General features: G+C 37.2%; 3 protein-coding genes across 5 annotated transcripts; 2 read left to right on the forward strand and 1 right to left on the reverse strand.

The window, feature by feature from the left end:
- Nucleotide 1: 1 nt before the first annotated feature.
- Chmp1 (charged multivesicular body protein 1) lies at nt 2-5,756 on the reverse strand. Its single transcript, XM_074095675.1, has 4 exons — nt 5,543-5,756; nt 4,812-5,056; nt 3,358-3,578; nt 2-2,775 (listed from the first exon to the last, which is right to left on the reverse strand). The coding sequence occupies exons 1-4, from the start codon at nt 5,574-5,576 to the stop codon at nt 2,652-2,654; spliced, it is 624 nt and encodes a 207-aa protein (XP_073951776.1). The 5' UTR covers nt 5,577-5,756; the 3' UTR covers nt 2-2,651.
- Nucleotides 5,757-6,093: 337 nt separating this feature from the next.
- On the forward strand, nt 6,094-15,022 carry LOC141433574 (akirin-like). 3 transcript variants are annotated; one of them, XM_074095676.1, is made up of 6 exons: nt 6,094-6,198; nt 6,339-6,546; nt 9,297-9,478; nt 11,988-12,113; nt 12,572-12,656; nt 13,210-15,022. In XM_074095676.1, the coding sequence occupies exons 2-6, from the start codon at nt 6,366-6,368 to the stop codon at nt 13,218-13,220; spliced, it is 585 nt and encodes a 194-aa protein (XP_073951777.1). In that variant the 5' UTR covers nt 6,094-6,198; nt 6,339-6,365; the 3' UTR covers nt 13,221-15,022. The 3 variants fall into 3 exon arrangements, with proteins under 3 accessions (XP_073951777.1, XP_073951779.1, XP_073951780.1); XM_074095678.1 differs by having other exon boundaries at nt 6,114-6,228; XM_074095679.1 differs by having other exon boundaries at nt 6,132-6,150.
- A 798-nt stretch (nt 15,023-15,820) lies between these two features.
- Nucleotides 15,821-23,281, forward strand: LOC141433575 (glucose-induced degradation protein 8 homolog). Its single transcript, XM_074095680.1, has 4 exons — nt 15,821-16,074; nt 17,212-17,408; nt 18,523-18,720; nt 21,357-23,281. Exons 1-4 carry the CDS (start codon nt 15,936-15,938, stop codon nt 21,534-21,536), a joined length of 714 nt encoding a protein of 237 aa, XP_073951781.1. The 5' UTR covers nt 15,821-15,935; the 3' UTR covers nt 21,537-23,281.
- Nucleotides 23,282-24,103: the final 822 nt, after the last annotated feature.

Genomic DNA, 24,103 nt, shown 5'->3' on the forward strand with positions numbered 1-24,103 from the left:
ATTCTTTTTTTATTTTTTATTCCTATATTTTGACACCAAAATCGTATGCGCATGTCGGCGAGGTAGCAACACAGGCTCAAGTTACATAGTACCAACTATTAGCGCATTCATTACCACCGACGCATATATGCGTTTTTGGAACTTCCCCACAGAGATAATTAATGTCATAACTATTCATACATTTTCAACGCACATGTGCGTCGGTGGCACCTGTGGTCAGTCTAATCAAGTCAGTTGGCAGTGAATGCGTTAGGAAGTATTACTTCTGAATTTGATTTATGAAGTAAAAATAAAACAAATTATTACCTCATCACAGTATAATATTATAAAAGCTATATTACAAAAAATAAAGAAACAATCATTATTAATCTTACCTTTACATTATATTAAAATCAGATAACTGTTACAAACTAAAAAGTACAATTTATAATAATAGTATTGTCGGAATTCACACAAATGTAGAAAAAAATGTTTATAAAAAAGTGGATAACTAATATTTTTCTGCTGGCAACACATTTGTTACCACTGGCACCACTGCAAAGAACGGCATTGAACAAAAAAGACAACCGAATTGATAACCTCCTCCTTTTTTGAAGTCGGTTAATTATAACACAGATTTACAACAGATAATATTATGTTCGTATGTTTATATTTATAAAGGAAACATTTCACTATTTTTGTAAAAAAAAAAACAATTTTCAATCACAGAAATTACTTAGGAAATAATAATACATGCAATTCTAAGAAGCAATTTGTTTTAAGTTTGTATGCAATATGCCTCGCCCTCCCCCATAGGACGACATAGTGGAAGTTTTAAGAAGTGTGTATGTAAATGATTTTCGCCACTTGTATCCACCGGTTGCCCGCAACTTTCACGATGTCTGTCCATCTAGTGGGAGGCCGGCCAATGCTTCGTCTTCCAGTTCGTGGTCGCCACTCGAGAACCTTACCACTCGTGCTTCGCTTCATATTTGCAGAACATTACGCGAGAGTCGAGGCGCACAACACTTGTTTAGGTACTACATTTAGGAACTGCATTGGCCGAACGAAACGAAGTGAACATTTTATCATTTGGTATAAAATAACGAAGCTATATCAGCCAATTTTCAGAACAAAATATTTTGTTTAATTAACAGATACATTTCATGTACAATAAGCTTTATACAGGACTTACAGTAAATTGCTTAACTACACACTCACAGCATGGAAAGCTTCCCTGATATTATGTATCGGGAAACAGTCTACCCTTAGCAAGTTAGTTTTATAACAGATATAATGTATTTGGTGGCCTTGCTACAGAAAGCTTAAACACATGCACCTTTAAAATTAAACTGAAACAATTCGAAATATTCACATTTCCAAAATAAACTTTAAATAAAGCACAATATGGTTGAATTTTCATCATCATCATCCCAGTCTAAATACGTCCCACTGCAGGGCACAGGCCTCCCCTCAGAACGAGAGGGCTTGGGCAGTAGTTCCCACGCGAGCCCAGTGCGGATTGGGAACTTTACCATTGAATTGCTTCGCAGGTTTGTGCAGGTTTCCTCACGATGTTTTCCTTCACCGTAAAGCTCGTGGTAAATTTAAAATGTAATTCCGCACATGAATTTCGAAAAACTCAGAGGTGCGAGCCGGGGTTTGAACCCACGACCCTCTGCTTGAGAGGCCATATGTCAAACCACTCGGCCACCACGACTCCCATCGTTGGATCGTGGTTGAATTTTAAAATAAGAAAATTTCGAATTATTTCAGTTTAATTTTAAAGGTGCGAATCTTATACATGCCCAAAATGACAGCTTTCAACTTGCACATGTGCTGCGGCTTTGCCACAGGCACATGTTGACCATATGTTCATTGATAGTTAGTGATAACGCTGTAACCCTTTAGTTGGGGCTTTTAACCTGTGGCCTTTCAAGGGGTAGGGGTTGCTTGTAAAATGTTACGATGCGTTACGGGGGCGTGAGGGGGGTTCGAACAACGCGTTACGTCACAGTTTTTTTTATAAAAAGTTCATATTATAATGTCCTCAAAAGTGGGAGATTCGCATCATAGGTTGTTGTTCTTGGCCTGTACTTATAAATAAATGCTCTCATGCTGACTTGCTTGATTTGGAAAACGGCTAAAGAAAAGCTAAAAGACTTGAAACAAAAATGGTCATTTAGTTCAGATAGGGAGAAGGGGGGTACAGAAAAACGTTACGGCACTTTACATGGGAGGGGGTAAAAGAAATAGTACCTATCTTGCCACAGCATGAACACTTGTTGTTGATTCATTGATTAGACATAAATATTTGGTTCATTGCCCAAGCCCTCTCATTCTGAGGGGAGGCCTGTGCCCTTTAGTGGGACGTATATAGGCTGGGATGATGATGATTTGGTTAATTTGTCAAGTATTCATATTATTGTCACTGTTATATTATAAAACACTGTCCAGCTAATTTGTGACCTAAACTTAGAGGGTACCAATTCCTTAAAGGGTCGGCAACGCACCTGTGATTCCCCTCGTGTTGCGGGTGTCCATGGGCGACGGTGATCGCTCTCCATCAGGTGACCCGTCTGCTCGTTCGCCCCCTCGTTTTATAAAAAAAAAAAAAAAAGTTACATCAGCGATAAAACTAGCTAGCTAAAGGGCCATCTACCTCAACTCTGTTACTCTGCTTGCCGAAGTCTGGCCAATCTCTGCGTGAGCTCGTCTTGTTCCTGGGATACCACCGTCGCGGTCCCAACTGACGTGCTGGGGACTCCAGAAGGTAGCTCCATGTTTAGTTCCAAACTGTAAAGAAATGTGTATGTTGATGTATGTACACAAAATAATAAACTTTCTTCTTTATAGTGCCATTGTTTGTGGCTACCACCACCTAGCAGCTGGTGGCTTAATTGCCACCTGTCCACCTTGATCTGATAAGAATATTATACTTTATGCACTAGAAAATAAAATAAAAAGAGATTTAGCACTTTTAATACAACAAAATGACAATCAAAAAAGATTTTCGCATTTATCTCTAATTGAAAAGGTATACATTTTCATATACGTTAATGTTGGATTAGAGGTGCGATTTTATGCAGCCACACGCAGCGTAATTACTAACTTTATATATGAGCATGAGAAGCAGCCTCTTCCCCACTGGGTACACTGGGCACGTGCCCAGGGCCCGCGATGGATTGGGGCCCCCTACCCCTAGTCCCTACTCATTTACCAAACGATAACCAATAGCTACTCAACTCTCGCCTGAAAATCAGTCTTACGAATGCATGCAGCATGTTGTGCCCAGGGCCTCTAATAGGTAAAAGACGGCCCTGATGAAAAGTGGAAATTATAATTGTTTTTAACAAAAACTTATGTTGCACAACATACCCTGCTTCATCAGCGACCTGTTGCAGCAGATTGTCAACATCACCCTGCGGCACTGTAGTGGTAGTGGTTTGTGACATCGCATTCTCCATGTATGACGACTGAACATCCAAGTCCTCGAATTGACTCTCAAACTTGTCCATGAGAGTGGATATCTTCTCCAGATTCATGGATTTCATGGCAGCATCCATGGCTTTTACCACTCCTGCCATGGAATTTGTGACCTGAAACAAATACAAGTTGGTATAACTATGAAAGTATTATTCAATGCTTGTTCTAAACCCTAGAGTGTAGTAGTAAATCTTGGCTGCATTATTCCAAAGATTTCTTTCCTGACATGACGCAGAATCTGTGTGTAGAATAAGAATAAGCAAGAAAATTTCAAAAATCTCCATGAAATAGGGAGTTCCAGAACAGTTGCCCTCAAAGCAAGCAAAGCAAGGTTTAATCTATTAACCGGACGTACAATACCAACATGATATTTTGTGACACGCCCATAGAAACTCAACTTCAACTTTTTTGTTTTTGGCAACTGGTCGCTTTAGGTTAGCAACTACTACTGCCAATGACTCCTGACAGCAGCAAAAGTGTATGTTGTGTTTGACCAGTTTTTAGAACTTTTTGAGTTCCTAAACATTGGGTGCTGAGAAGTGCTTGTTGTGTACCTAAAATGGCCATACACAGACATTGAGACTCTTGTCAGTTTGACACCAGTTAGTATGGGCGTGTACACGAAATATGACGTCGGTATTATCCGTGCCGGTAAATAGTCACCCGGGACCAAAATTAGCTAAACTAGTTGGAAAAATATAAATGTTGCCACCCAAGAGAAAAATTTTAAAACATTTTTTTTTTTATTCGTCTGGATGGCAAACGAGCAAGTGGGTCTCCTGATGGTAAGATATCACCACCGCCCATAAACATCTGCAACACCAGAGGTATTGCAGATGCGTTGCTAACCTAGAGGCCTAAGATGGGATACCTCAAGTGCCAGTAATTTCACCGGCTGGCTTAGTGAATATGCAAAAACTTTTATAGAAAATATTATTGCATTTTCATGTACACCTATAAACGTGTAATTTGACATACTGTGACAATGACAATGCATAGACAATGCACACAAAACCTGTACCGCTGGAGTTAGAGGGTTGAAATATAAGAATCATAAAAGGGATTATTCAAATTACCATCTGACAGCAAGCTAGCCAATTTCAAGGGAGTAAAATTGCAGGGTAAAGCTAGTACAATATAACTCTTAACAATTTAAACTTTCGTGATTTTTACTCATAGTCAAGACCACACCACAAACAAGACTTATCACAAATAATAATGTAATATGTGTATATGTGTTTAATTTGGTCAAAACATCAAGGTAAATACTACTTGTGTGTTTTAGCATGTGTCTGTCTGTTTGTGGTATTTTGACTAAGAAAGAACTCTTAACAAGTTAAACACACCTTTCTTGTGGTAAGTGCAGTCTGCACTCTACTAGACACTGCATCAACTCGTGCTGACATCCTGAGATAGTTCAATGCTTGGTTTTTCTGTCGTATCGCATTCTCTGCATGTATCCGGGCCCCCTCCATATTTCCCTTCTGGATTGCTTTCTTTGCCTTTTCTTTTTCCAACTTCTCTTCCTTCTCGCATTTCTTTGAATTTCTTTCTAATTCTTTTACAGCAAATTTAAGATTAAATAGGTGTTCTGACGGAATGGATTAAGGATTCAAATTGAATTCAATCACAGTTATTTCATTTCGAGGTTTTCTTACAGCTAAGGATTTCATAAATAAAATTGAATAGAACTAGTTATGTAGTAAGACTACTAAACGAGTGTGATTGAATAAGGCATTCATAACATCATAACCATCATTAATAAGAACCTAATAATAATTTTCTTTAAAGAAGCTATTTTGTTTAAAATATAAAAGTAAAGGTTATGAAGTAGCTGGACAAAGTAGTAAATTGGATCATCAAAATGGTAAAAGGAAACTATTGCCAAATTAAACACCAAATTGCTTCACTTTTGTTTCCTAAGTACCTACACTTATGTATACTTTACAACAGTTATAAATACGGAAAGAGCTTAAAGTTAAAAAGATCAATATCTTATGATATCTTATGATGTCTTATGATAAAAAATCAAAAATATATACAACCTTAGACGAAAACATTTTTTAAAAAAGGATACTTTCCATTGCTGATGAAGACATTTCGTTACCCATTATAAAACTTCTATCCCAAAAAACTTTATAGCAAAGGCGATCTGTGCCTTATGATTTTACTAAATTAGAAATATTAGCTAAATGACTAAGTTTTTAGATGATTTCCTTATAAAAAGGATTTACGGATGACTCACAAGAAGTCACAACAATTTAGAGAGAGCTGTCAAGTGTCACAATAATGTCAAAGATGTCTGACGTCACTGAACACCACAGACTAGACACTTTTATGCGATCGAATACTCACCATAACAAACAAGAATTTTTTAATCATTTTTTTATTATTTTTGTATTCGGTCATAGTTGTTATTTCCAAAGAAGAAGTTGTATTCTTTTTATTTTTTACCTTTGTGTTTTCACCATTGCTTTCGTGCTTCACTATCAACAAAGATATGCAAAGACTACAGTATATATAGGGAAAGATATGCTTAGCACGGTAGTAGTTCGACTATAAAGAACCTTTGTCTATGCTATAGATAGTATAGTCTATGGTTGTTTGTTCCGAACAGTTGGTACTCCTGGAAATTTTAATAACAAAATTGAATCAAGTACCGCTGCCAGATTTTCGGAATTGCAAGTGAGACGAACCGACTGAGCTGAACGCTTCGCATAATCCTAAATATTCGTAAAAATCCTTTAAGATTATTTATTAGAAGTAACTAAATTTAAATTATAGTGTTAATTTACGTTGAGTTTATATTATATTTCGTTTTTCTGATCGCTTTGTGATATTGGTTGTAATCCTAAATCAGTTGTATTGTGTAGAGGACATTCGTTGGGCGTAAAAAGAAAATGGCGTGTGCTACACTGAAAAGAAATTTGGATTGGGAGTCCATGGCTCAACTGCCAGCAAAGAGAAGAAGATGTGCTCCATTTGCCACAAGTTCCAGCACAAGTCCTGGGATTAGAGTTTCTGAAAACAAACTCTCCGCGTTTGGAGAATCTGTCAGTGCACCTGCAAAATTGACCCCAGGTTTGTTCCGCATCATAAAAAGGCCTTTCTCGTCTCCATTCTTGTAATGAATCAACAATTTCGGGTGTAAAACATTGTGTCATTTACCATACATAGTGTGTTATGTATACTTGCAAAGCACAATATATAATCAGCTGTATTTTTTATCGCCATTGTTTTTGCGCTATCATGAATATTTTTATAGTGTTAGAGCGAGACAGAGGACGCGTTAAAACCGTTGGGCGGATTACATCCTTTTGTTTTTTCGTGGCCAAAATGAATCTGGCTAATATTCCACATGATGACTTATTTTTACGTGTAAGCCTTATTTCAACAGTGAATGTATAGCTATTTATAAAAGCCGTTTTACTTTAGTTTTTGTTTTGTAGCAATGGCTGGTTGGTTATCTTGGAGTCAAATTGCACGCTCTCTCTCGAAAAATAGCATTACAAAAAATGTCTTTGTTGCCCATACCTGCTTGATTTGTAAACCGAGCCTTTCGCGTGGGTTTTTTTCTTACATCTAAGTTTTTGTTAGTTTTTATTGATCGTCTAATGCTCCGAACAAAATTTTGTTATTGCGATTAGGGTGTCATAAATCGAAATTTGAGATAATAATGTCGATAATATCACAAGGCCTGTCTATGCCTCTATTGTTATTATCATTAAAGCAATTATCGTTTGTTTCAACAAAGGTTGCAATTGGTATGTCTAATATGCTAATTAGTACAATTAAGTTTGTTAAACTCATCATTGTAACCTTACATTACATCGTCATTGCGACTAGGATTTTTTTTATTTATTGTGGCCTCCAGTAAAAGTGCATAGTCTGTAAATTTTTCACTAATATTATTCCAGGAATAGCATTGTTTTTGTCTCAAAAAAAGACAAACAAGCTACCACACAATATGAAAGAAATACCTATACTTTGTTTGGATAGGTATTTAAGTTTAAGTAAATGTAAACAAAACAACTCAAATCGGTGTCTTACATATTGAAATTCCCCCATTAAACTATCTAAACATTTACATTGCTGTGTTGAAATACACTAGTCTACAAATACAAATATTCTTTATTGCACAAATCAGTACAAAAAACTTATAATATAAACACTTAGATTCAGGGTAGACAATAGGCGGTCTTATTGCTTAAAAGTAGTAGTGTCCCTAGTTTTTATTACAATGATAGATAAGTAAAATGTATGATGTAATGTACCAAATCTGGCAACTGAAGTTGGTTTACATTTATTTAAATACCTATCCAAACCAAGTATAATACATACAGAAACTGTCACAAGCTCTTATCTACTCTTTGCAAAAAGAAATTTGTACCTGTTGCCATATTTAATTCGTGATTTTTGAAGGATATAATGATAATCAATGACGTTGAGTTGATCAATAACCTCCTGGGGTTCAACGTGATAATACTAGTACATATTGTTAGCAATAGAACTTGTATCTTTTGAAAAAGGAATAGTGTCATTTTCTCCGCATCATTCAAATTTACAAAAAAACAAACTCAACTTTATCTATGAATCATTAAGTTTTAAATTTCAATGTCATATTTTGTTGTATGGTGGGTCGCAGGAGGATAAAGGAAATGCTAATATGTTAAATACTGCCTATCATCATAAAAATAATCATAATTAAGATTGTGGCATTTAATAGGCATGCTTGATAAATAGTATTGTTTCTATTTAATCAATAACTAGCATCTACTTAAACTTTAACCCCTCATATGCTTAGACGCGTATCTGTGCCAGTTCATGAACTGCATAAGCACGGATACATTCCAAATCGACTATGCTGAAATTACAACTTTAGAAAGAAAAATTCAAAATACTATAATACAAAGCGGGCAACCTCTACTGGCGTAAAGTTGCCGCACCGAGGTGTCAAATTCTGAAACGGCTCCTGCATATGAGGGGTTAAGTAGATAATGGTACTTTTTAAATGCTTTGTTGAAAATGGAAGCTTGCACTGCATCTTTACACCTTACATCGACACATTAACTGTTTAACCGTTAATCGGTGGTAGATTTTTTTGACATTCATAAGTGCTTGTTACAGCCTAAATTGAATGAAGATATTTTGACTTTGATTTTAAGGGTTTTGTTTACTGTTTAATAGAGGTTATTCCATAGTTATATGGGTAGTTATAGAAGTGTTTTAACCATCATCATCAATCAAGAAAAGTCGAAATTGTATGCAAGCACACTGTATCGCTTTACAAAACCTTCCATTATGTGTGGCATATGTCTTAATAATGCAATAGGGGACTGATAGGGAGCTTATGCACAAAAAGCTTTCATGGTAGTGGCACTCTATCTAGTTATCTGATTTATTGTTGAGAATGAAACGGGAAGAATGGAAATATAAAAATCTATACCTATCTGTTTTGTGACGAAGTGCCCTTACAAGTATAATTCTTTTAAAAGAATTACAAAGAGTAATGCACCACAAGACACTTGGCAAAAGTAATTTTTCGAAAGTAAATGTTTTGCCAGTTGCTTCTGTATGCATCCAGTCTCGCCACCTCCATCTCAGTTTGCCGCAAAGCAAGACAATCTTAATTCCGGTCCCATTATATTGAAGAAATGAGAGATCATAAGCAAGAAATTTTAATGAATTGTAATTGTACCGCATGCACACCATATTGTTTTATAAAATCCTTCCGTTCTACCGGACTCATTTGTTCAGTGTATGAGACAGGAAACTGATAGCGGTTGAAACACTTGTAGAATTACCATTTATTTGTCTGTCTGTTGACCCAGAGCGCATGGCGCAGGAGATCTGCGACGAGATCAAGCGCCTCCAGCGGCGCCGGCAGCTGCGCGTGGCGACCGGCGCGGCTGCGTCCTCGTCCAGCGGCTCGGAGGGCGACGCCTCCCCGCCGCGAGCCTCGCACACACACCAACAGAAAGTGCATAACCGTGCGCTGTTCACCTTCAAACAGGTAAGTCGTATCAGCTTGTTCATGTCGCTTTGCTGAGCAACACTTTAGCAAAGGGCTTGGACTCAATGCTGTCTTTACCATAAGAGCACACAGGGCCCCCCAGCCCATGAGGCCCCTGAAAGGCTGATATACAAAAAAAACGGAATATTTTAATACATATTCACTTTCTTTAATTTCTAAATGGCCTAAGCCAGCCATCCCTGCTTGGACCGTGGTAGTGTGGTCATACGCGGCCCTAGTGCCGATTGGGAATTTCACACGATATACAAATAAATATTCTTCTATACTGTAATCGTTTAGATTCGAGTCATTGCAAGTACTCGTGAAGTGAAATATAGTCGTGTCTCATAATATTATTATGTAAATTTTCACTAACTTCGAAAAGTTCATTAGCGGAGCTTCTTGAGAGGTCATACGTCAAACCGTAAGCTACCATTGCTTTTAACCTAGAGTTGTGGATAACGCTCATTTTCGAGGCTTAAAGACTCGAACCCTTAAGACTCCAAAGTCTTAAAGACTCGACTATATTTGACAATTAAATTGGCTTATTTTATGCGTATGGACGCAAGAAACCGTCTTTGCGGCCTTTCGAGTCGTGAAGCCTCGAGTCTTTAGGGTTCGAGTCTTTAAGCCTCGAAATGAGCGTTTTTCACAACACTATTTTAACCCCCACACAAAGTTTGATGCCAATGTCTGTCCTGAGTCTTGTAGAAGTTATTTTTTTAGTTCTTTTGTTTTTCTGAAACTAAAGCTTTTCTTCTTTAGTGTATCGTATATCAAAGAGTTGTGTAGCCTTGTGTATGGAGAGCCTTAAATTCACTGTAACAATGCCAGCCTCGTAGATGGGAATTGTACCTGGAGGTAGCTATAGGTCCTCTTTGGGTGTTCAATGCTTGTTACATTATTGCTGAACTTGATGGGAAAACATGGGGTTTCAAATACATCAAGTTGCTTGAGAAAAGAAAACAAATATACATGTAATGACATTTTCATCAAAGTTTAATTTTTATGTGTAGATAGCCAGGTGGAAAATTGCGTTTTCATCTCTAGGGTAGAAAGTATTTTTTTTTTTCGATTAGCCACGGAGTCGAAGATAATTGAGTTACGTCAATGACAAATTTTTTTCACGTTTCGGCATGGCCAGTTAGATGCACGTGGTGACCAAGGAGCTTTTAAATAACACTGAAGGTTGAACGCCGAACATCCGTTTGAAACAACAAATTTGATCTTTATTACGTCACAAACATATTCCATCTCTTTCTTTAGTTAGGTTAAGAACGAGCTGGAAGTCATTCCTGAAATGTGAAAGAAAGAGATGGAATATATAAATAAGTAATAAAGGTAACAAACTTCATTGTTCGGCATTCAACCTCCAGTTTTGTATATAAGTTCCTTGGTTGTGTGTGACCAACTCGTTTTTTTTTTTATAGTCATCCGTGGTAAGTGGCCAGTCGAAAAGGTACTGTTAGAGGTTGGATATAAGTAAATTCAATTTATTATTATTCTCATTTTTTTGTAGTATTTAACTTTCCTCACAGTCTAAATGAAAAGTAGTGTCTAACTCTGGTGAAATTACCCATTTCCCCTCGAACTATGAAATGGGTCACTTTCCACCCTTGGTTATCAATTTACTATTCTTGTCAGATTGCACAATACAATACCTAATTATTGTGACTTGTTGCAAATTTAAGTAGGTTTTCTTTATTACCTTGTCAGCGATTTTCTATACAATGTACATCAAAGATGCTAAATCATGATGTCATATTTAAGCAGATATTAGCGATTTAAAAAGCATAATAGTGGAAAAATGTAGGTCTATTTAAAAGTCCCTGTTACAAGGTATGGATCTGACATTTTTCGATGACAGGTATCTAGTTAGTGAAATATTTTACGCCTACAATCATGTTAGCGTTAACAGTTTCTATGGTTATCCTACATTCATGCTAATGAACAAATAAAAGAATGTAAAAGGGACTTTTGCCAACTTGATAGTGCTATCTTACTGACCACAATCAGTATTTAGTAGTTGTGGCGATATACGTACCTACAGCGTTAATGGCCGTTGGGGCCGTTCGGCCCTAATATGATTCTGAATTAGTGATTATATAACCGCTAAGTGTTTGTGGGGCTCCCGCAAGAGAGACGAACGACAACAGAAACAATAAAAACATTGGTAAACATCGGAATCTATCAGCTTTAGATAGCATATAATCGAGTGATGATTCTTTATTTCGCGGTAAAATCCAATAATTACGTCAATTTACGTCACATATTTAGGGGTGAGGTGAGGGGAGATCTAGCAAATTGCGACACAAAATAATTGCGATTACCACTGTACTATATTATGCGTGACAAGGTTTAGAACGAGACGTTATATCAACATACGTTTAGAGGCGTTACATATTGGCTGCATGGTACTTCCACCAAATAAGGAAAACTGAGTCAGTCTTCTCTGCTTGCAGTGGAAAGTAGTCATAATTACGTTGACTTATCAGGCTTCGTTATGCAGGTGCGCATGATCTGCGAGCGCATGCTGCGCGAACAAGAGGCGGCTCTCCGCGCCGAGTACGAGACAGCGCTGAGCAGCAAACTGGCCGAGCAGTATGAAGCGTTCGTGCGCTTCAACTTGGACCAGGTCAGTACCTTAGAGCTCCATAAGAACTCGATTCCCACTTACCTTTATTCTCAGGAGCGCGTGGAGGTAGGTATCAAGCTGAAATTGAAAACTGAAAATCTTGATTTTTTTATGACCCCACGCCACACTGCGTATAATTTGCACACTGGATATTCATAGATTTACTTACATAGACCAGCTCGCACATCTCTCACTGTCACTGACTGTGTTGCCTAGCCTCACTGCAGCTAACACTGACCCATAAGAATCAAAAGATGCTCTAAAAGTCCTCATACAATGAGGGATTGAGATATTATATGTAGGCATTCATTTTATTACAAGCAGTTAACAGAAGCAATACATTCTTATCTTTTGTTGTTTTTTTTTTAGTTAGCTTCGCCACTCACCAACGATTTAGTAATAAATTTCACAGTAAGTGCCATGATATTCTTAAGATTCTATTTATGATGTGATCGCAGGTCCAGCGCCGGCCCCCGCCGACCACTTGCATGCCTCACGGAATGGACGCTGAGCATCACATGCATCAGGATTTAGTGCCTAGCTGTGAGTATGAGTACACACCATATAACGCCCAGAACATCAATAACATACAGTTGTGGAAACTAAACCTCATACAATCACCAGCACCAATAACTGACACAACTAAACTTCTATAGAATATCTGTTATTACTGCATTTCCAGACTGGTAAGACATGTCAGATATTTTTGCACACTCCACTGTGGCAGATATTAATGCAGGTGACACCTTTGTGCTACTAATGTCATATTGATTGATATCCCATACTTTAAAAAAAAATCAAAGTTAATTTGAATATAAAAAAGCGGCCCACCAAGTTGAATATTTTTTGTAAAGTCTGTATGTCGATGTCTAATACTTTGGTTTTGAACGATATGACGAAAATTTCTGCGTTCTGGTCTTATCCAGAGGTTCTCAAATAGGGGCCTGAAAATGCGGCGAAATGGTTCCAGTAAAGGATGGTACGGCAGTGTTTGCTTCGCGCTCGACTTGGCGGGGGCACTACCGTGCCCCCAGATTAAAACTTTATTGTAAGATAAGATAACCCTGCTTATTTTGAAATGCCTTTTTGTTTTCAGATCTGTCCTAATAACGATGGTGTCGGCCGAGCGGTGTTAAGCTGCAAGATATATCAAGACAAACATATTTTGGTATATGTGAAAATTATATGCAAGAATAAGGAGTATATCCTAATTTAAACAAGACATTGTGATCGCTGGTGGAATTTTACTGCCATTGATATTGTGAAATGCATTTTGCTGGCCAACTATAGGTATACAGTATTAAGGAATTATATAATACAAAGTCGCTGCCCCACCTCCGTTTGAAATGATCGTAATTGTAATATATATATGTTTCACAATATTGACAGGGTTTGATTCCACGGCTTTGTTCATGCCACATACACATTAGCTTGTAATGCTTTAGGTAAGGTTCGCTGGATAATTGTGTTCATAGACTGAGGATGGAGCCGGGCGGGCGGCCGCCCGCTCGCGCTCGGCGACAGCCGACGGTGTTTTGTATATTTTCTAATTGTGTAACAACTCTCCGGGCCTGTACGTTACTCACTGCAGCCCCAGGCGTGTTAGACACGTTTTTAGCCTAAAGCTTGGGGCGCACACTCCTTTTGCTTGCTAGCAAGCCTCTGTGCCCGTTTGACCACAGTTCTCATTTCTCAAAGGCTGATTTGTCAATATTGACTTGTTTATTAATAAGATTTTGACGAAATATGTTGCTTTTTGTTGGCGATACTTGATTATTGCGTGGTCATCGAAACTACATCTATTCTTTTTTTTCTCTTTATACTACTATCAAACTCCTAGTAACTTTGACAAATGTGAAATAGACACTTTTTAGGCGTGCTATAGCAAACAAAAGTTTCTATAGAAAAAAAAAAAAATAATACAAGCTTTTTTTGCTGATTGCACGTTTTGTTTACTCGTGCAGGTAGGTAACGTTGTCGTCCAACTTACATTTACATTATACCAAATTCCGAGTCAATCCGACCACTGAGAGTGGGTTATGAACTAACAAGATTTGACCCACCAACAACAGAGCAAGTAAATAAAAGCTTGTAACATAGCTGAATTATAGCTTGACGTTGACACTGAAACTTAAGTTTAAGCAATTTCGTAATTCTAGACTTGCGTGAGCAATATGCTTGCACGGCATGCAAGCTTAAGGTGTTGGTATCCAGCGGATAAATAAATGGGCTGCAGTGAAGTGTGTCAATACCGAGCGGGCTCCGGGCTATAGGAACTTAGTACTAACACAAGTAATAAATTCACGCAGAGTGCCTGTTAAGAAATCTATGTCCTCAGTTTTGTTAGCCATAATTTTGATTGGTATTTTTTATTGTACTTTTGTCGAATTATAGTTGTAGTTTAAATTATAATTTTGTACTTGGTAAGGCGTCCCGCGCCGGTTGATTAGTGCGAAGGCCTCGTGTACCAGACTTTGGCATATATTTAATTTAGCGATCTAAACTTGTATTTATGGTGACGATATTTAGTCAAGTGTAACTATAGTACTAGTACTATTCCTCAAAATTAACTCTTCGCTGATACATACACGGCTTATCATTAAAATGATAAATTAGCTTTATTTAAATTCATTTAAGTTATTTCTCAATAATGTAGCGAATGTCTCGGTTCTCCAATGCAGCTCCGGCCTCCGTGTGCGGAAGTACGAACGCAGGTAAGCATTATTGGGAATTTGTTTTATATTATTATTTAGTTAGTAACTTTTTATTGAATACAAAAAGGATATAATTTGTTACCAAGCATTATTCAATAAAAATCTAGGATAGGTCTTTTTTTAAATTGTATTATCAGCTCATTATTAGTAAGTCGGCGTTTAAGAACTGAAAATAAATTAGCTAATTACCCGTAATTGTCTGTTATTTGTCTCAACCATGCCGTACCTCTTTCGATCGATGTCAAATATCAGAGTAGTAAATTACTCCAATTTAAAAAAATGGTAGACCGCTACCAACGAATTTAATATAATAAATAAGCCAGGAAGCGTAACTCGGAACAAATTCCTCACAAAAAGTGGCCATACTGTAAACCAAACTACTTAGGATTCAAATACGAATCATTTTCGAGATTGCAGAATGATAAAATGAAATTCAGAAACAAAGCGGGGATTGATTTGCGCGCGTGATACATGTCAGATGCACGGCAGGCACCTACTAGGACACGCAAGGCCATTTTTTTTAAACGCAATCACAGTTGGTTTGACCTATGGCCTCTCAAGCAAGAGTGAGTTGTGCGAAATTAAGCCTTTCACAAGCCAACTAAAACAGTGAAGTCGAGACCTGTACAGTGATCGGCACCAATATCTGACCCAACTTCTCGTATTAAATAATATATATAAGCGTCAGCGGGACAGTCAAGATACGAATAGCCCCTCTATATAAATAGATATAAGGTAAACGTCCGAGTGCTCAACACGCTAATGCCTAATAGACGACACCCTGCTGTCATCTCTATTGCTAATGACATAAGCTTAAAGATGGCAACTATTGGGACAGTGTCGAGCACTCGTACGTTGACCTTACACGATTAACATTTTTAATTTTAATATCGATCGAGAATTCGAGAAGTTTGAGCACTGCAACTACGCTATTCTAGCCTTCAAATAAAACGCTTTCTTCCAAGTATGCAAATTTGTACTCTGTGGTTTATAACTGTCACTGTCATGCGAGGTAAATTTTGCATTCACTCGTCAATACAGTAAATATTTTCTCAGTCAGTAAATTATCTTTATCCATTGTTTCGATCGTGTAAATAATAAATCAAAGATGAGTTTTGAACCTTCCACGAACAGTAACAGCTCGAGCGACAAGTCTGATCGAAAGCTGCCAGATCGCAGCAAAGGCGACGACTTGCAGATTTCGAGGACAGATATGAACATGCTAATTATGAATTATTTAGTTACAGGTAAGCGTAAGCTATTTTCTGTAACTTATATTCTCGTTACATTTGCGAAAATATTTTGAGGGTAGAATACCAATAAAAAACATAATGTAAAAAAAAACCGCAGGTCAATCTAAAATCTTTAAAATATTTTTTGCATTGACCTCACTAATGTCTCATATTTCCAATTGCTTTTGTATTTGCCCTATTCTAGTGTTGTAGAACATACAGGTTCTATCATAACTAAAAATGATGTTAAAGTTTTTTTTAACAAGAGTAGAGAAACAAAGAAAAATGCTGGTTACAATGTGCCATATATAAGGCTATCTTTTTCTATTTTTATTTTAATCTGCAGAATTTGTATTCTTTGAAACAAACAAGACTTGAATGCAGTTTTTTTTTATTTCTGACATACAAAATATGAATACACTTACACACATTAGATGCAGTTAGAATGTGTCAATGGGAGAGAATTTAGCATATTTAGCAAGCAGCATGCATTGAGAACAAATATGCTAACTCTTTTGTAGCTGAAAACATGTAGTGGTTTTGTGTGTGATACAAATTTCTTTGTTATAAAAATTTGTATTGGGCTTTGTATGAAAATATTGCAAGAACATCTGTTCATTGACTGTAATTGCTATAACGTCAAACTCAAGAAAACAGGAAGTATGTAATAGTCAAAATTATAACTACAATATTTTCAATGACAAGTGATATGGAATCTCAGACCAGTGGCTGTATGTATTACCTATGTTTCTGTAGTTTCCATATACAAAAACTGTAGTTTGATCGTGCTTGCGAGTGTCAGAAACGTTAGCATATTGTATTGTCTAACTCTTAATGTTTCTGACCTGAACTCAGGTCAAATTTTAGCTAAAGTTATAGTTATCTTACTTCATAGATAGATAGATGAAATCTTTATTCTTCATATTCTTCACAAACAAACAAAAGACGAAATTTAAATGTTTAGCCTTATTAGTTACAACACTGGCTCAACTTAATGTTCAAAGAAAAATTTTGTGGATTTTTTTTTTAATTAAAAAATACCTCATATTTATTGTTGGTTTCCTCCTCTGTTGAAAAATGGAATAAGCTTTTTTATAGTCTTAATCAAATAAAGATATTTTACCGACCTTTGACTGACATAAATTTTTACAGAGGGCTTCAAAGAAGCCGCACTGAAGTTCCAACAAGAGGCAGGGCTACAGGAGCCAGCTCTCTGCAGCTCACTGGACGAGCGCATCATGATCCGCGAAGCTGTGCAGAACGGACGCATACCTGACGCCATTGCCATGGTCAACGCACTGCATCCCGAGTTGTTGGACAATGATAGATACTTGTACTTCCATTTGCAGGTCTGTTTTTGCTAAAATTGCTTGTTGTCAGTGTTACTTTGCCACACTTTGTTTTTTTTTTTCACCGCAAAAGGAAAAAACGGAACCCTTATAGGATCACTTTTTGTCCATCTGTCTGTCTGTCTGTCAAGACCCTTTTTCTCAGGAATGCGTGGAGGTATCAAGCTGAAATTTATATCAAATACTGATGTCTACTGTCCCTTGGAGCTGTGAAAAAATCAAACTTCTAAGCCAACGCAATGCAATCAAAAGATGGAGCCGTTTCTGCTGCAAATTTCCGCAATTTTTTTAAACTCTCAAGAGAACGCGTCGCGACCTAGCAGCGCTTCCTACCCTGAAAAATGGGGAATGGATGAAAAATTTACGACTGCTTGAAACTTTTTTTATCGATAGGAATAACCTTTCTAATTAACAAAAAAATATCAGATTTTTAAGTAGTATCAATTAATTGAAAAAAACATTAAAGAGTTCTTTACCCCCAAATTACGTTAGTCCGGTCGATTACGGGTTGTTACAGAGCCCAGAACAAAAAAAATAGTATGTGTCTTCAACTCATTCCTTTTGACAGGTGACACTTTACTGGCCCGGATAATAATATCGACATGGAAATACCGACCCTGTTTTTATTTACACGCCCATAGAAAAGAACATGAGTTTCTATGGGTGTGTACAGTCGAGTTTGTAAAGTTCTGACCAAAAATTTTATCAAAAATATCTGAACACGCTCCTACGCCGTTAACAATAGAGTTGTGTTCGTGTGCACATAATTTTGACCAAATTTATGCTCAGAAGTTTTATCCGGGCTGGTAAAGAGTGCCACCTATTAAAACGAATGAGTCAAAGACACATAAATTCTTTTAAAAGTTTTTTTGTTCTGGGCTATGGAACAAAACAAATAACCCGTAACCGACCAGACTATCGTAATTTGGCGGTAAAGATAACTCTATAACTTTTTTACATTAATTCATGCTACTTAAAAAATCTGATATTTTTTTCTGTTCATTAGAAATCCCATCAAAAAAAAGTTTCAAGCGTTTCTAAAGTTTTGATCCATTCCCCATTGAGTGAATGCCATGGCACTGCTGCTGCTGATAGCAGTTACATGTTCGTGCAGCAACTGCAACTGCTAGAGCTGATCCGCGGCGGGCGCGCCGAGGAGGCGCTGTCATTCGCGTCCGCGGCGCTGGCGGAGGCGGGCGCAGCCGACCGCACGGCGCTCACGGAGCTCGAGCGCTCGCTGGCGCTGCTCGCCTTCCCCGACCCGCACGCCTCGCCCTTCGCCGACCTGCTGCTGCCCAGCCACAGCCAAAAGGTAACCTTCACTCCTTGCATCACGTGTCAAAAGGTGATACCTAAATGCCTTGCACCACGTGCCTAAAGCAGGCACAAAAGTAGTCACACCCACGTTGAAATGCAGCTAGTTTTAAGGGCTAGGTCGGTCTAGGAAGAAACCAATGTGGATCAAGACTGACTCAAGCTCCCCACAGAGCGTAACAGGAGAATGCATGCTCGTCGTCTGGTTTTCCAACAAATGGCTGAAGCGAGACTGCAGGTAGATATGAAACCCCTACTCTCTCCTCCCCGTAGTAAGCTCCAGGAAGTTGGGGATGTGCAGCCAGGTTTTTTAACCGTGAGAGTGGCACTGTTGGCGCCCTCCCTTCTCAGTCGTTCATCTCCTCACCTCAGCACCTCATATAAAATTTTAAAAATATACCTATAGACCTAGCAATACGATACGGTATTTGATTTTTTTTTTATGTATTATAAATTAAAACTTCACAATGCCTGTTATCGAATAGAGAATCAATTTTTAATAATTTTTTTGGATATCTCTCTTCGATGGGGCTTACATATTAAGGAGATTTGTGGGAAAGCTTATAAATATTAAATATATTAAAAATTCTATCAGGAGGCTCTTGGGGTGTCCATCCAATACACCTCAGGCGTCTTTATATTTCACTAATAAGAAGCAGAATAGATTATGGTAGTTTTTTATTTGGCTCTTGTGCAAATACTCATTTAAGAAAATTAAACCTCTTACAAAATCGAGCTCTCCGAATATGTGGAAGTTTTATCCGTAGTACACCCATTCATGTGATGGAGAATGAACTCTGCCTACCGCCTCTCTCCATACGTAGGCAATGGCTGGCATCCAGGTACTGGTTGGGAGTTTGTTCGAGATCACATGATAAGGTATCTGACCTTCTGGAACAGCTATCCGTACAATGTGATCAGAGTTATTGGAATAATAAAGTTAAGCCAGTATTAGTCACAGTCCACAATTTGTTTAAGGATGTGGATTTGCACCAGAGCCCGATATTGGACATGTTTTCTGTGGACATTTGGACATCGTATATTGACATTCATTCTTGTATTAAGTGTGATGTATATGAGATTAATTTACCAAAAAAGAAATGTACCATGTGACTTGCTTAAGCAGAGTGTTATTAAAATGTTGGAGGAAAAATATGAAGGATTTTATAAATTGTATACGGATGGGTCCAAAGGCAAGGGTGTTGGTGCTGCATTTTTTGATCCTCAGTCAAATAATTCAAAACTAATTAAATTGCACAACGAGATTTGTATTATGAGAGCTGAACTGGTAGCCCTGCATGAAGCCCTTTCTTATGCTGTAGATTTGGAAAGAAATAAAATAATTATCCTAACTGACTCCAGGAGTGCACTTCAACACCTGGCTCGGTGTGTCTCGGGCTTCCGAGGTATGCCGATAGCCTACAATATCCTAAAAATCATACACAGGTTGCACTCCAACTGTGTCCAAATCGTGTTGCAATGGATCCCATCTCATGTGGGTTTAGCTGGTAATGAGCAAGCTGATAGTTTAGCTAACATAGCAGTTTCAAGAGGGGTTGAGATTGGATGTAAACCTTATGGTACAGAATTGATGTATTTAGCCAAGGCAAAGTGTAATGAACAATGGCAAATAGTGTTTAACAAAGTATCTGAAACAAAGGGCATTTGGTATAGTACTATTCAAAACAAAGTGTACAAGGTACCCTGGTTTGATTGTGCCAGCCTTCCCAGGGAATTACTTGTGCTTGCATTTCGTGTGCGATCTGGTCACATTCCACTAAATTATTTCCTAAATTTGATGAGAGTTGTACAATCACCCTTGTGTTTAGGTTGTAATAAGACTGAAGACCTCCTTCATTTTCTTCTGGAATGTGATCAGAATAAGGATACCAGAAACCGGTATCTGGATGGTATGGATCTGTGGAATGGAAGTGTAAATGTGATTCTGAGTCATCCACTTTCAGAAGAAGCGATGCGGATTTACAAGTTCATCAGACGGGCCTCTGCATCCAGAGACTAGGTTTCTGCACAAGAGAGTGTAACATGTATCTGAGGCCCCCCATGAGGCTGGCATAGTCACTTTTAGTGTACTGAAGCCTCGTTAAAATATAAGATTAAAAAAAAAAAAAGATTAGACAGAGGAAGACATTTGCATGTGACGTCACACGCAAATAGTGCCACACTTGCTGCATAGAGAGAAGCGTTTTGGAAACAGGTATATAGATTTTTCAATAAATCGTCATAAATCCAACTATCAACTGATTTAAGTTTTCTCTTTGCTAAACAATGTCTATATATCTATTTTTTCATAATTCAGAAGTTGTCAAATACCATAATTATGTATTTAACTCTTAATAAGGCAGAGGCGATTTAGCGACCACTTGCATTGAGTTAGAAACTGAACTTTATTGCTTTCATAATACGTCACAATTTCCATTGTAATTATTGAAAATACGACTAGCTTTAAAATATTCTTTGTCAGGTATGTATTCAATAGCTGCTTTTGATTCTTTGGTAGTATGCTCCAATCCAATAAATGGGGCCTTCTAAAGGGTTAAGGTTATAAAATCTGACAAACTCTAGAGGTAAACCACCTCCGACCCAAATATTCAACATGCATGTTTTTCCTTACAGATCGCCAGTGAACTCAACGCAGCCATACTCAAAATGGAAAACCAAGAGTACACCAACCCGAAACTCTGCAGCCTCCTGCGAATGATCCTGTGGTCCCAAAATGAGTTAGACAAACACAACATCAAATACCCAAAGATGACGGACCTAGCTAATGCCACTATAGAACAGCCAAAGTTGTAACTGGACGGTATGTTAATTTATTAATAAAACAATTCTATGACAGTAGTATTGAGGATTTTTGTAAATAGAAGCTACATGAAGAGCATTTTAATCTACTAATCTACTTATATTGAAACAGTTTTCAGTTACAACTACTACAGTCAGCGTCATATAGTGCGTAGCAGTTAAGATCACCAAATACTTGGAAACATCCAAATAGTCATTAACATTGACCCAATCAAAGCGATCAAATTGCTCAGGACATCCATCGTGTACAAATAAATCGGAGCACGCACATCACCACTGGTAGCGTAGCAGCCATAATGTCCAAAAGTATGGGACACACTAGAAAACTGAGCTTTATTTAAAAGGTTTAAGGTTTAATCTCGAGTTGAGTGCGAAAAAACATTAGGTAACACGTAATAAGATTCGACTTTTCGTTTTTGACAATCACCGAAAAGAGTACCAACTTGTCAGTGATCGTTCCGTCTCTTTCATTTGAAGCCTGACGCCTTTTTTCACATTTTAATTTACATTGTCAGAATTTAGGATTAACGGATTTCCTTTTAAATATGGCTTGAATTGGCCAGTATAATTACAATATAAAAGAGTTTTTATTTAATTAAAAAGGTAATGACATGTGCATTTTGCACCAAGAGACTGAAAATAGAACATCGTTCACGTTGTATTAAAGATGACTAGCTAACTAGATCATTGGACCTTATACGGTATGTAATAAAGTCAAATTTTCTGTGGTGTCCCATACTTTTGGATACTTTGGCTGCTACGGTACTAATGTCGGCTTGAATGTTATAAAGTATTTGACGACGGGCGTGCTCCGGTATATTTGTACACGATGGATGTCTCGAACAATTTGACCGCTTTGACTGAGTCACTGGTAATGACTATTTTGTATGTTTCCAAATATTTGGTGATCTTGACTGCTACGTACTATATGACGCTGACTGTACATTGTCATAATTCTACTAGTTGTAATGATGAATGACAGTAAATTTGTTTGTTGAATGGGTCAGCCAGTATTGCCGCTATGCCTTGAGGAAACATGATAGCGGATAACCCTTGATCCAAACTCTGATTTTGAGAGCTACAAATGTTACGTGGTAATTACATTTAGTTGATAGCTGCAACAGTGCAAAAACAGTCGTACTTCGGCGAGCGACAGCTGCAACTTCCTTATAGGAGCGGCCACACCGCTGCTCAAAATACGAAGACGGTACGGAATAAGTGACGTGCCGTAAGCGTCACGATTTTATCGCATGCTCTCCACACCTCAATTTTAGACATACAGATTTTATCTGTGAAACGGGACACTGCCTTTGACTGTACAAGTGTAGGTCTGTATAGTGTTACAACTACCCAAATAAATAACATAAAAAAAGTATGGTCAACCTAAGGAGACTGTCTTGTCAATAAATCTGTTGGCATGGACTATTTTAACAGAAGGGTATTTAGTTGTATCTATCCCTTTCGAACCCAGCCAAGTATGAAAAGAATTACGACAATGGACTTTATGTAAAATTCATGTCAAGTTCAAAATTCAAATGCAAGAGTTATGACAGTAGTCCTTATGTACAATCCATGTCAAATTCAAATTCAAATGTCGCCCGCACAATCATAACCGCTGGGTTCGAAAGGGCTATGATTATTTCATTGGTCACTCTGGCCGGGGTATTTTATATAAAAATAGTACTTTAATGGTCTTCTAGTATCAATGAACTCTTTGTAAGGGGCCCTTTAACCCCCTCTTTGCTTTTGGGGTATTTTTGTAACACCATGTAATAGTTAACAGCTTGTGAGACATTCTACTGTTATTACTATGTGAAAGCAATAAAGATTTTGAATTTGAATATACAGCTGGCTTTAGATACATCGTAGTGGCTATACAACTAATAATATATTTGATGGTAACAACATATTTTAGTAAAATAGATATTATGACATACTCAAAATCTTCTTTGAGTTTTTATGGCAAGGGGGACACTTCCACCATCTTCTCGTGTAATAAGAAATATTGTCGCCTTACATTTTATGTCATTTGCAAAATATATGTCATACTTTATAAAAATGTAATTAGTTTAAATTATATTTGATAGAAGTTATCTTGAATTAATAAATGTGATTAATTAGAAAATAAACAATTTTTATTGCTAATCTAGTTATTACTCGTTCCAACTATTAATATAAAGTATTTTTCAAACAAATATTTTAAGAAGCAAACTTACGAAATCATTGATGTAAAAAATATAACATTTGAAGACTCCCAGAGGTCAGAAACTACAAAACTAAACATTGCTAGGTAATATACTATTTGTTTCGATCTTTTTTGTATTAAAATAAATTTTATTTTAATTCACTTAATGCATGTAGAGAAACTATAACGGTTTTTCTTGCTATCTTATAAATTTTCTGTTTTTATTGTAAAAAATAAATAAAGATTAAAATGAAATGCTTCTTAAAATGCAATAAAAAATAATCTATTTAATTAGAAATTAAGAAAATCTGTTAATAATTAATCGCCGGTTAAAATGTATTTATTGATAAGGTTTTGTATTTAATATTTAGAAATA

Source organism: Choristoneura fumiferana, chromosome 12, assembly GCF_025370935.1.
Source record: "Choristoneura fumiferana chromosome 12, NRCan_CFum_1, whole genome shotgun sequence".
Taxonomy (NCBI): Eukaryota; Metazoa; Arthropoda; class Insecta; order Lepidoptera; family Tortricidae; genus Choristoneura; species Choristoneura fumiferana.

What these genes read in the sequence shown, in the direction of transcription:
- Chmp1 (XM_074095675.1), bottom strand. Translation starts at nt 5,576, where the DNA reads ATGGGTAACGAAATGTCTTCATCAGCAATGGAAA. An exon ending in CTGCACTTACCACAAGAAAG is followed by an intron (nt 3,579 to 4,811) that starts GTGTGTTTAACT and finishes TATTTGTTTCAG; the next exon opens with GTCACAAATTCCATGGCAGG. An exon ending in CAGGTCGCTGATGAAGCAGG is followed by an intron (nt 2,776 to 3,357) that starts GTATGTTGTGCA and finishes ATTTCTTTACAG; the next exon opens with TTTGGAACTAAACATGGAGC.
- LOC141433574 (XM_074095676.1), top strand. Translation starts at nt 6,366, where the DNA reads ATGGCGTGTGCTACACTGAAAAGAAATTTGGATTGGGAGTCCATGGCT. An exon ending in ACCTGCAAAATTGACCCCAG is followed by an intron (nt 6,547 to 9,296) that starts GTTTGTTCCGCA and finishes CTGTTGACCCAG; the next exon opens with AGCGCATGGCGCAGGAGATC. An exon ending in CGCTGTTCACCTTCAAACAG is followed by an intron (nt 9,479 to 11,987) that starts GTAAGTCGTATC and finishes TTCGTTATGCAG; the next exon opens with GTGCGCATGATCTGCGAGCG.
- LOC141433575 (XM_074095680.1), top strand. Translation starts at nt 15,936, where the DNA reads ATGAGTTTTGAACCTTCCACGAACAGTAACAGCTCGAGCGACAAGTCT. An exon ending in TATGAATTATTTAGTTACAG is followed by an intron (nt 16,075 to 17,211) that starts GTAAGCGTAAGC and finishes AAATTTTTACAG; the next exon opens with AGGGCTTCAAAGAAGCCGCA. An exon ending in TGCCCAGCCACAGCCAAAAG is followed by an intron (nt 18,721 to 21,356) that starts GTAACCTTCACT and finishes TTTTCCTTACAG; the next exon opens with ATCGCCAGTGAACTCAACGC.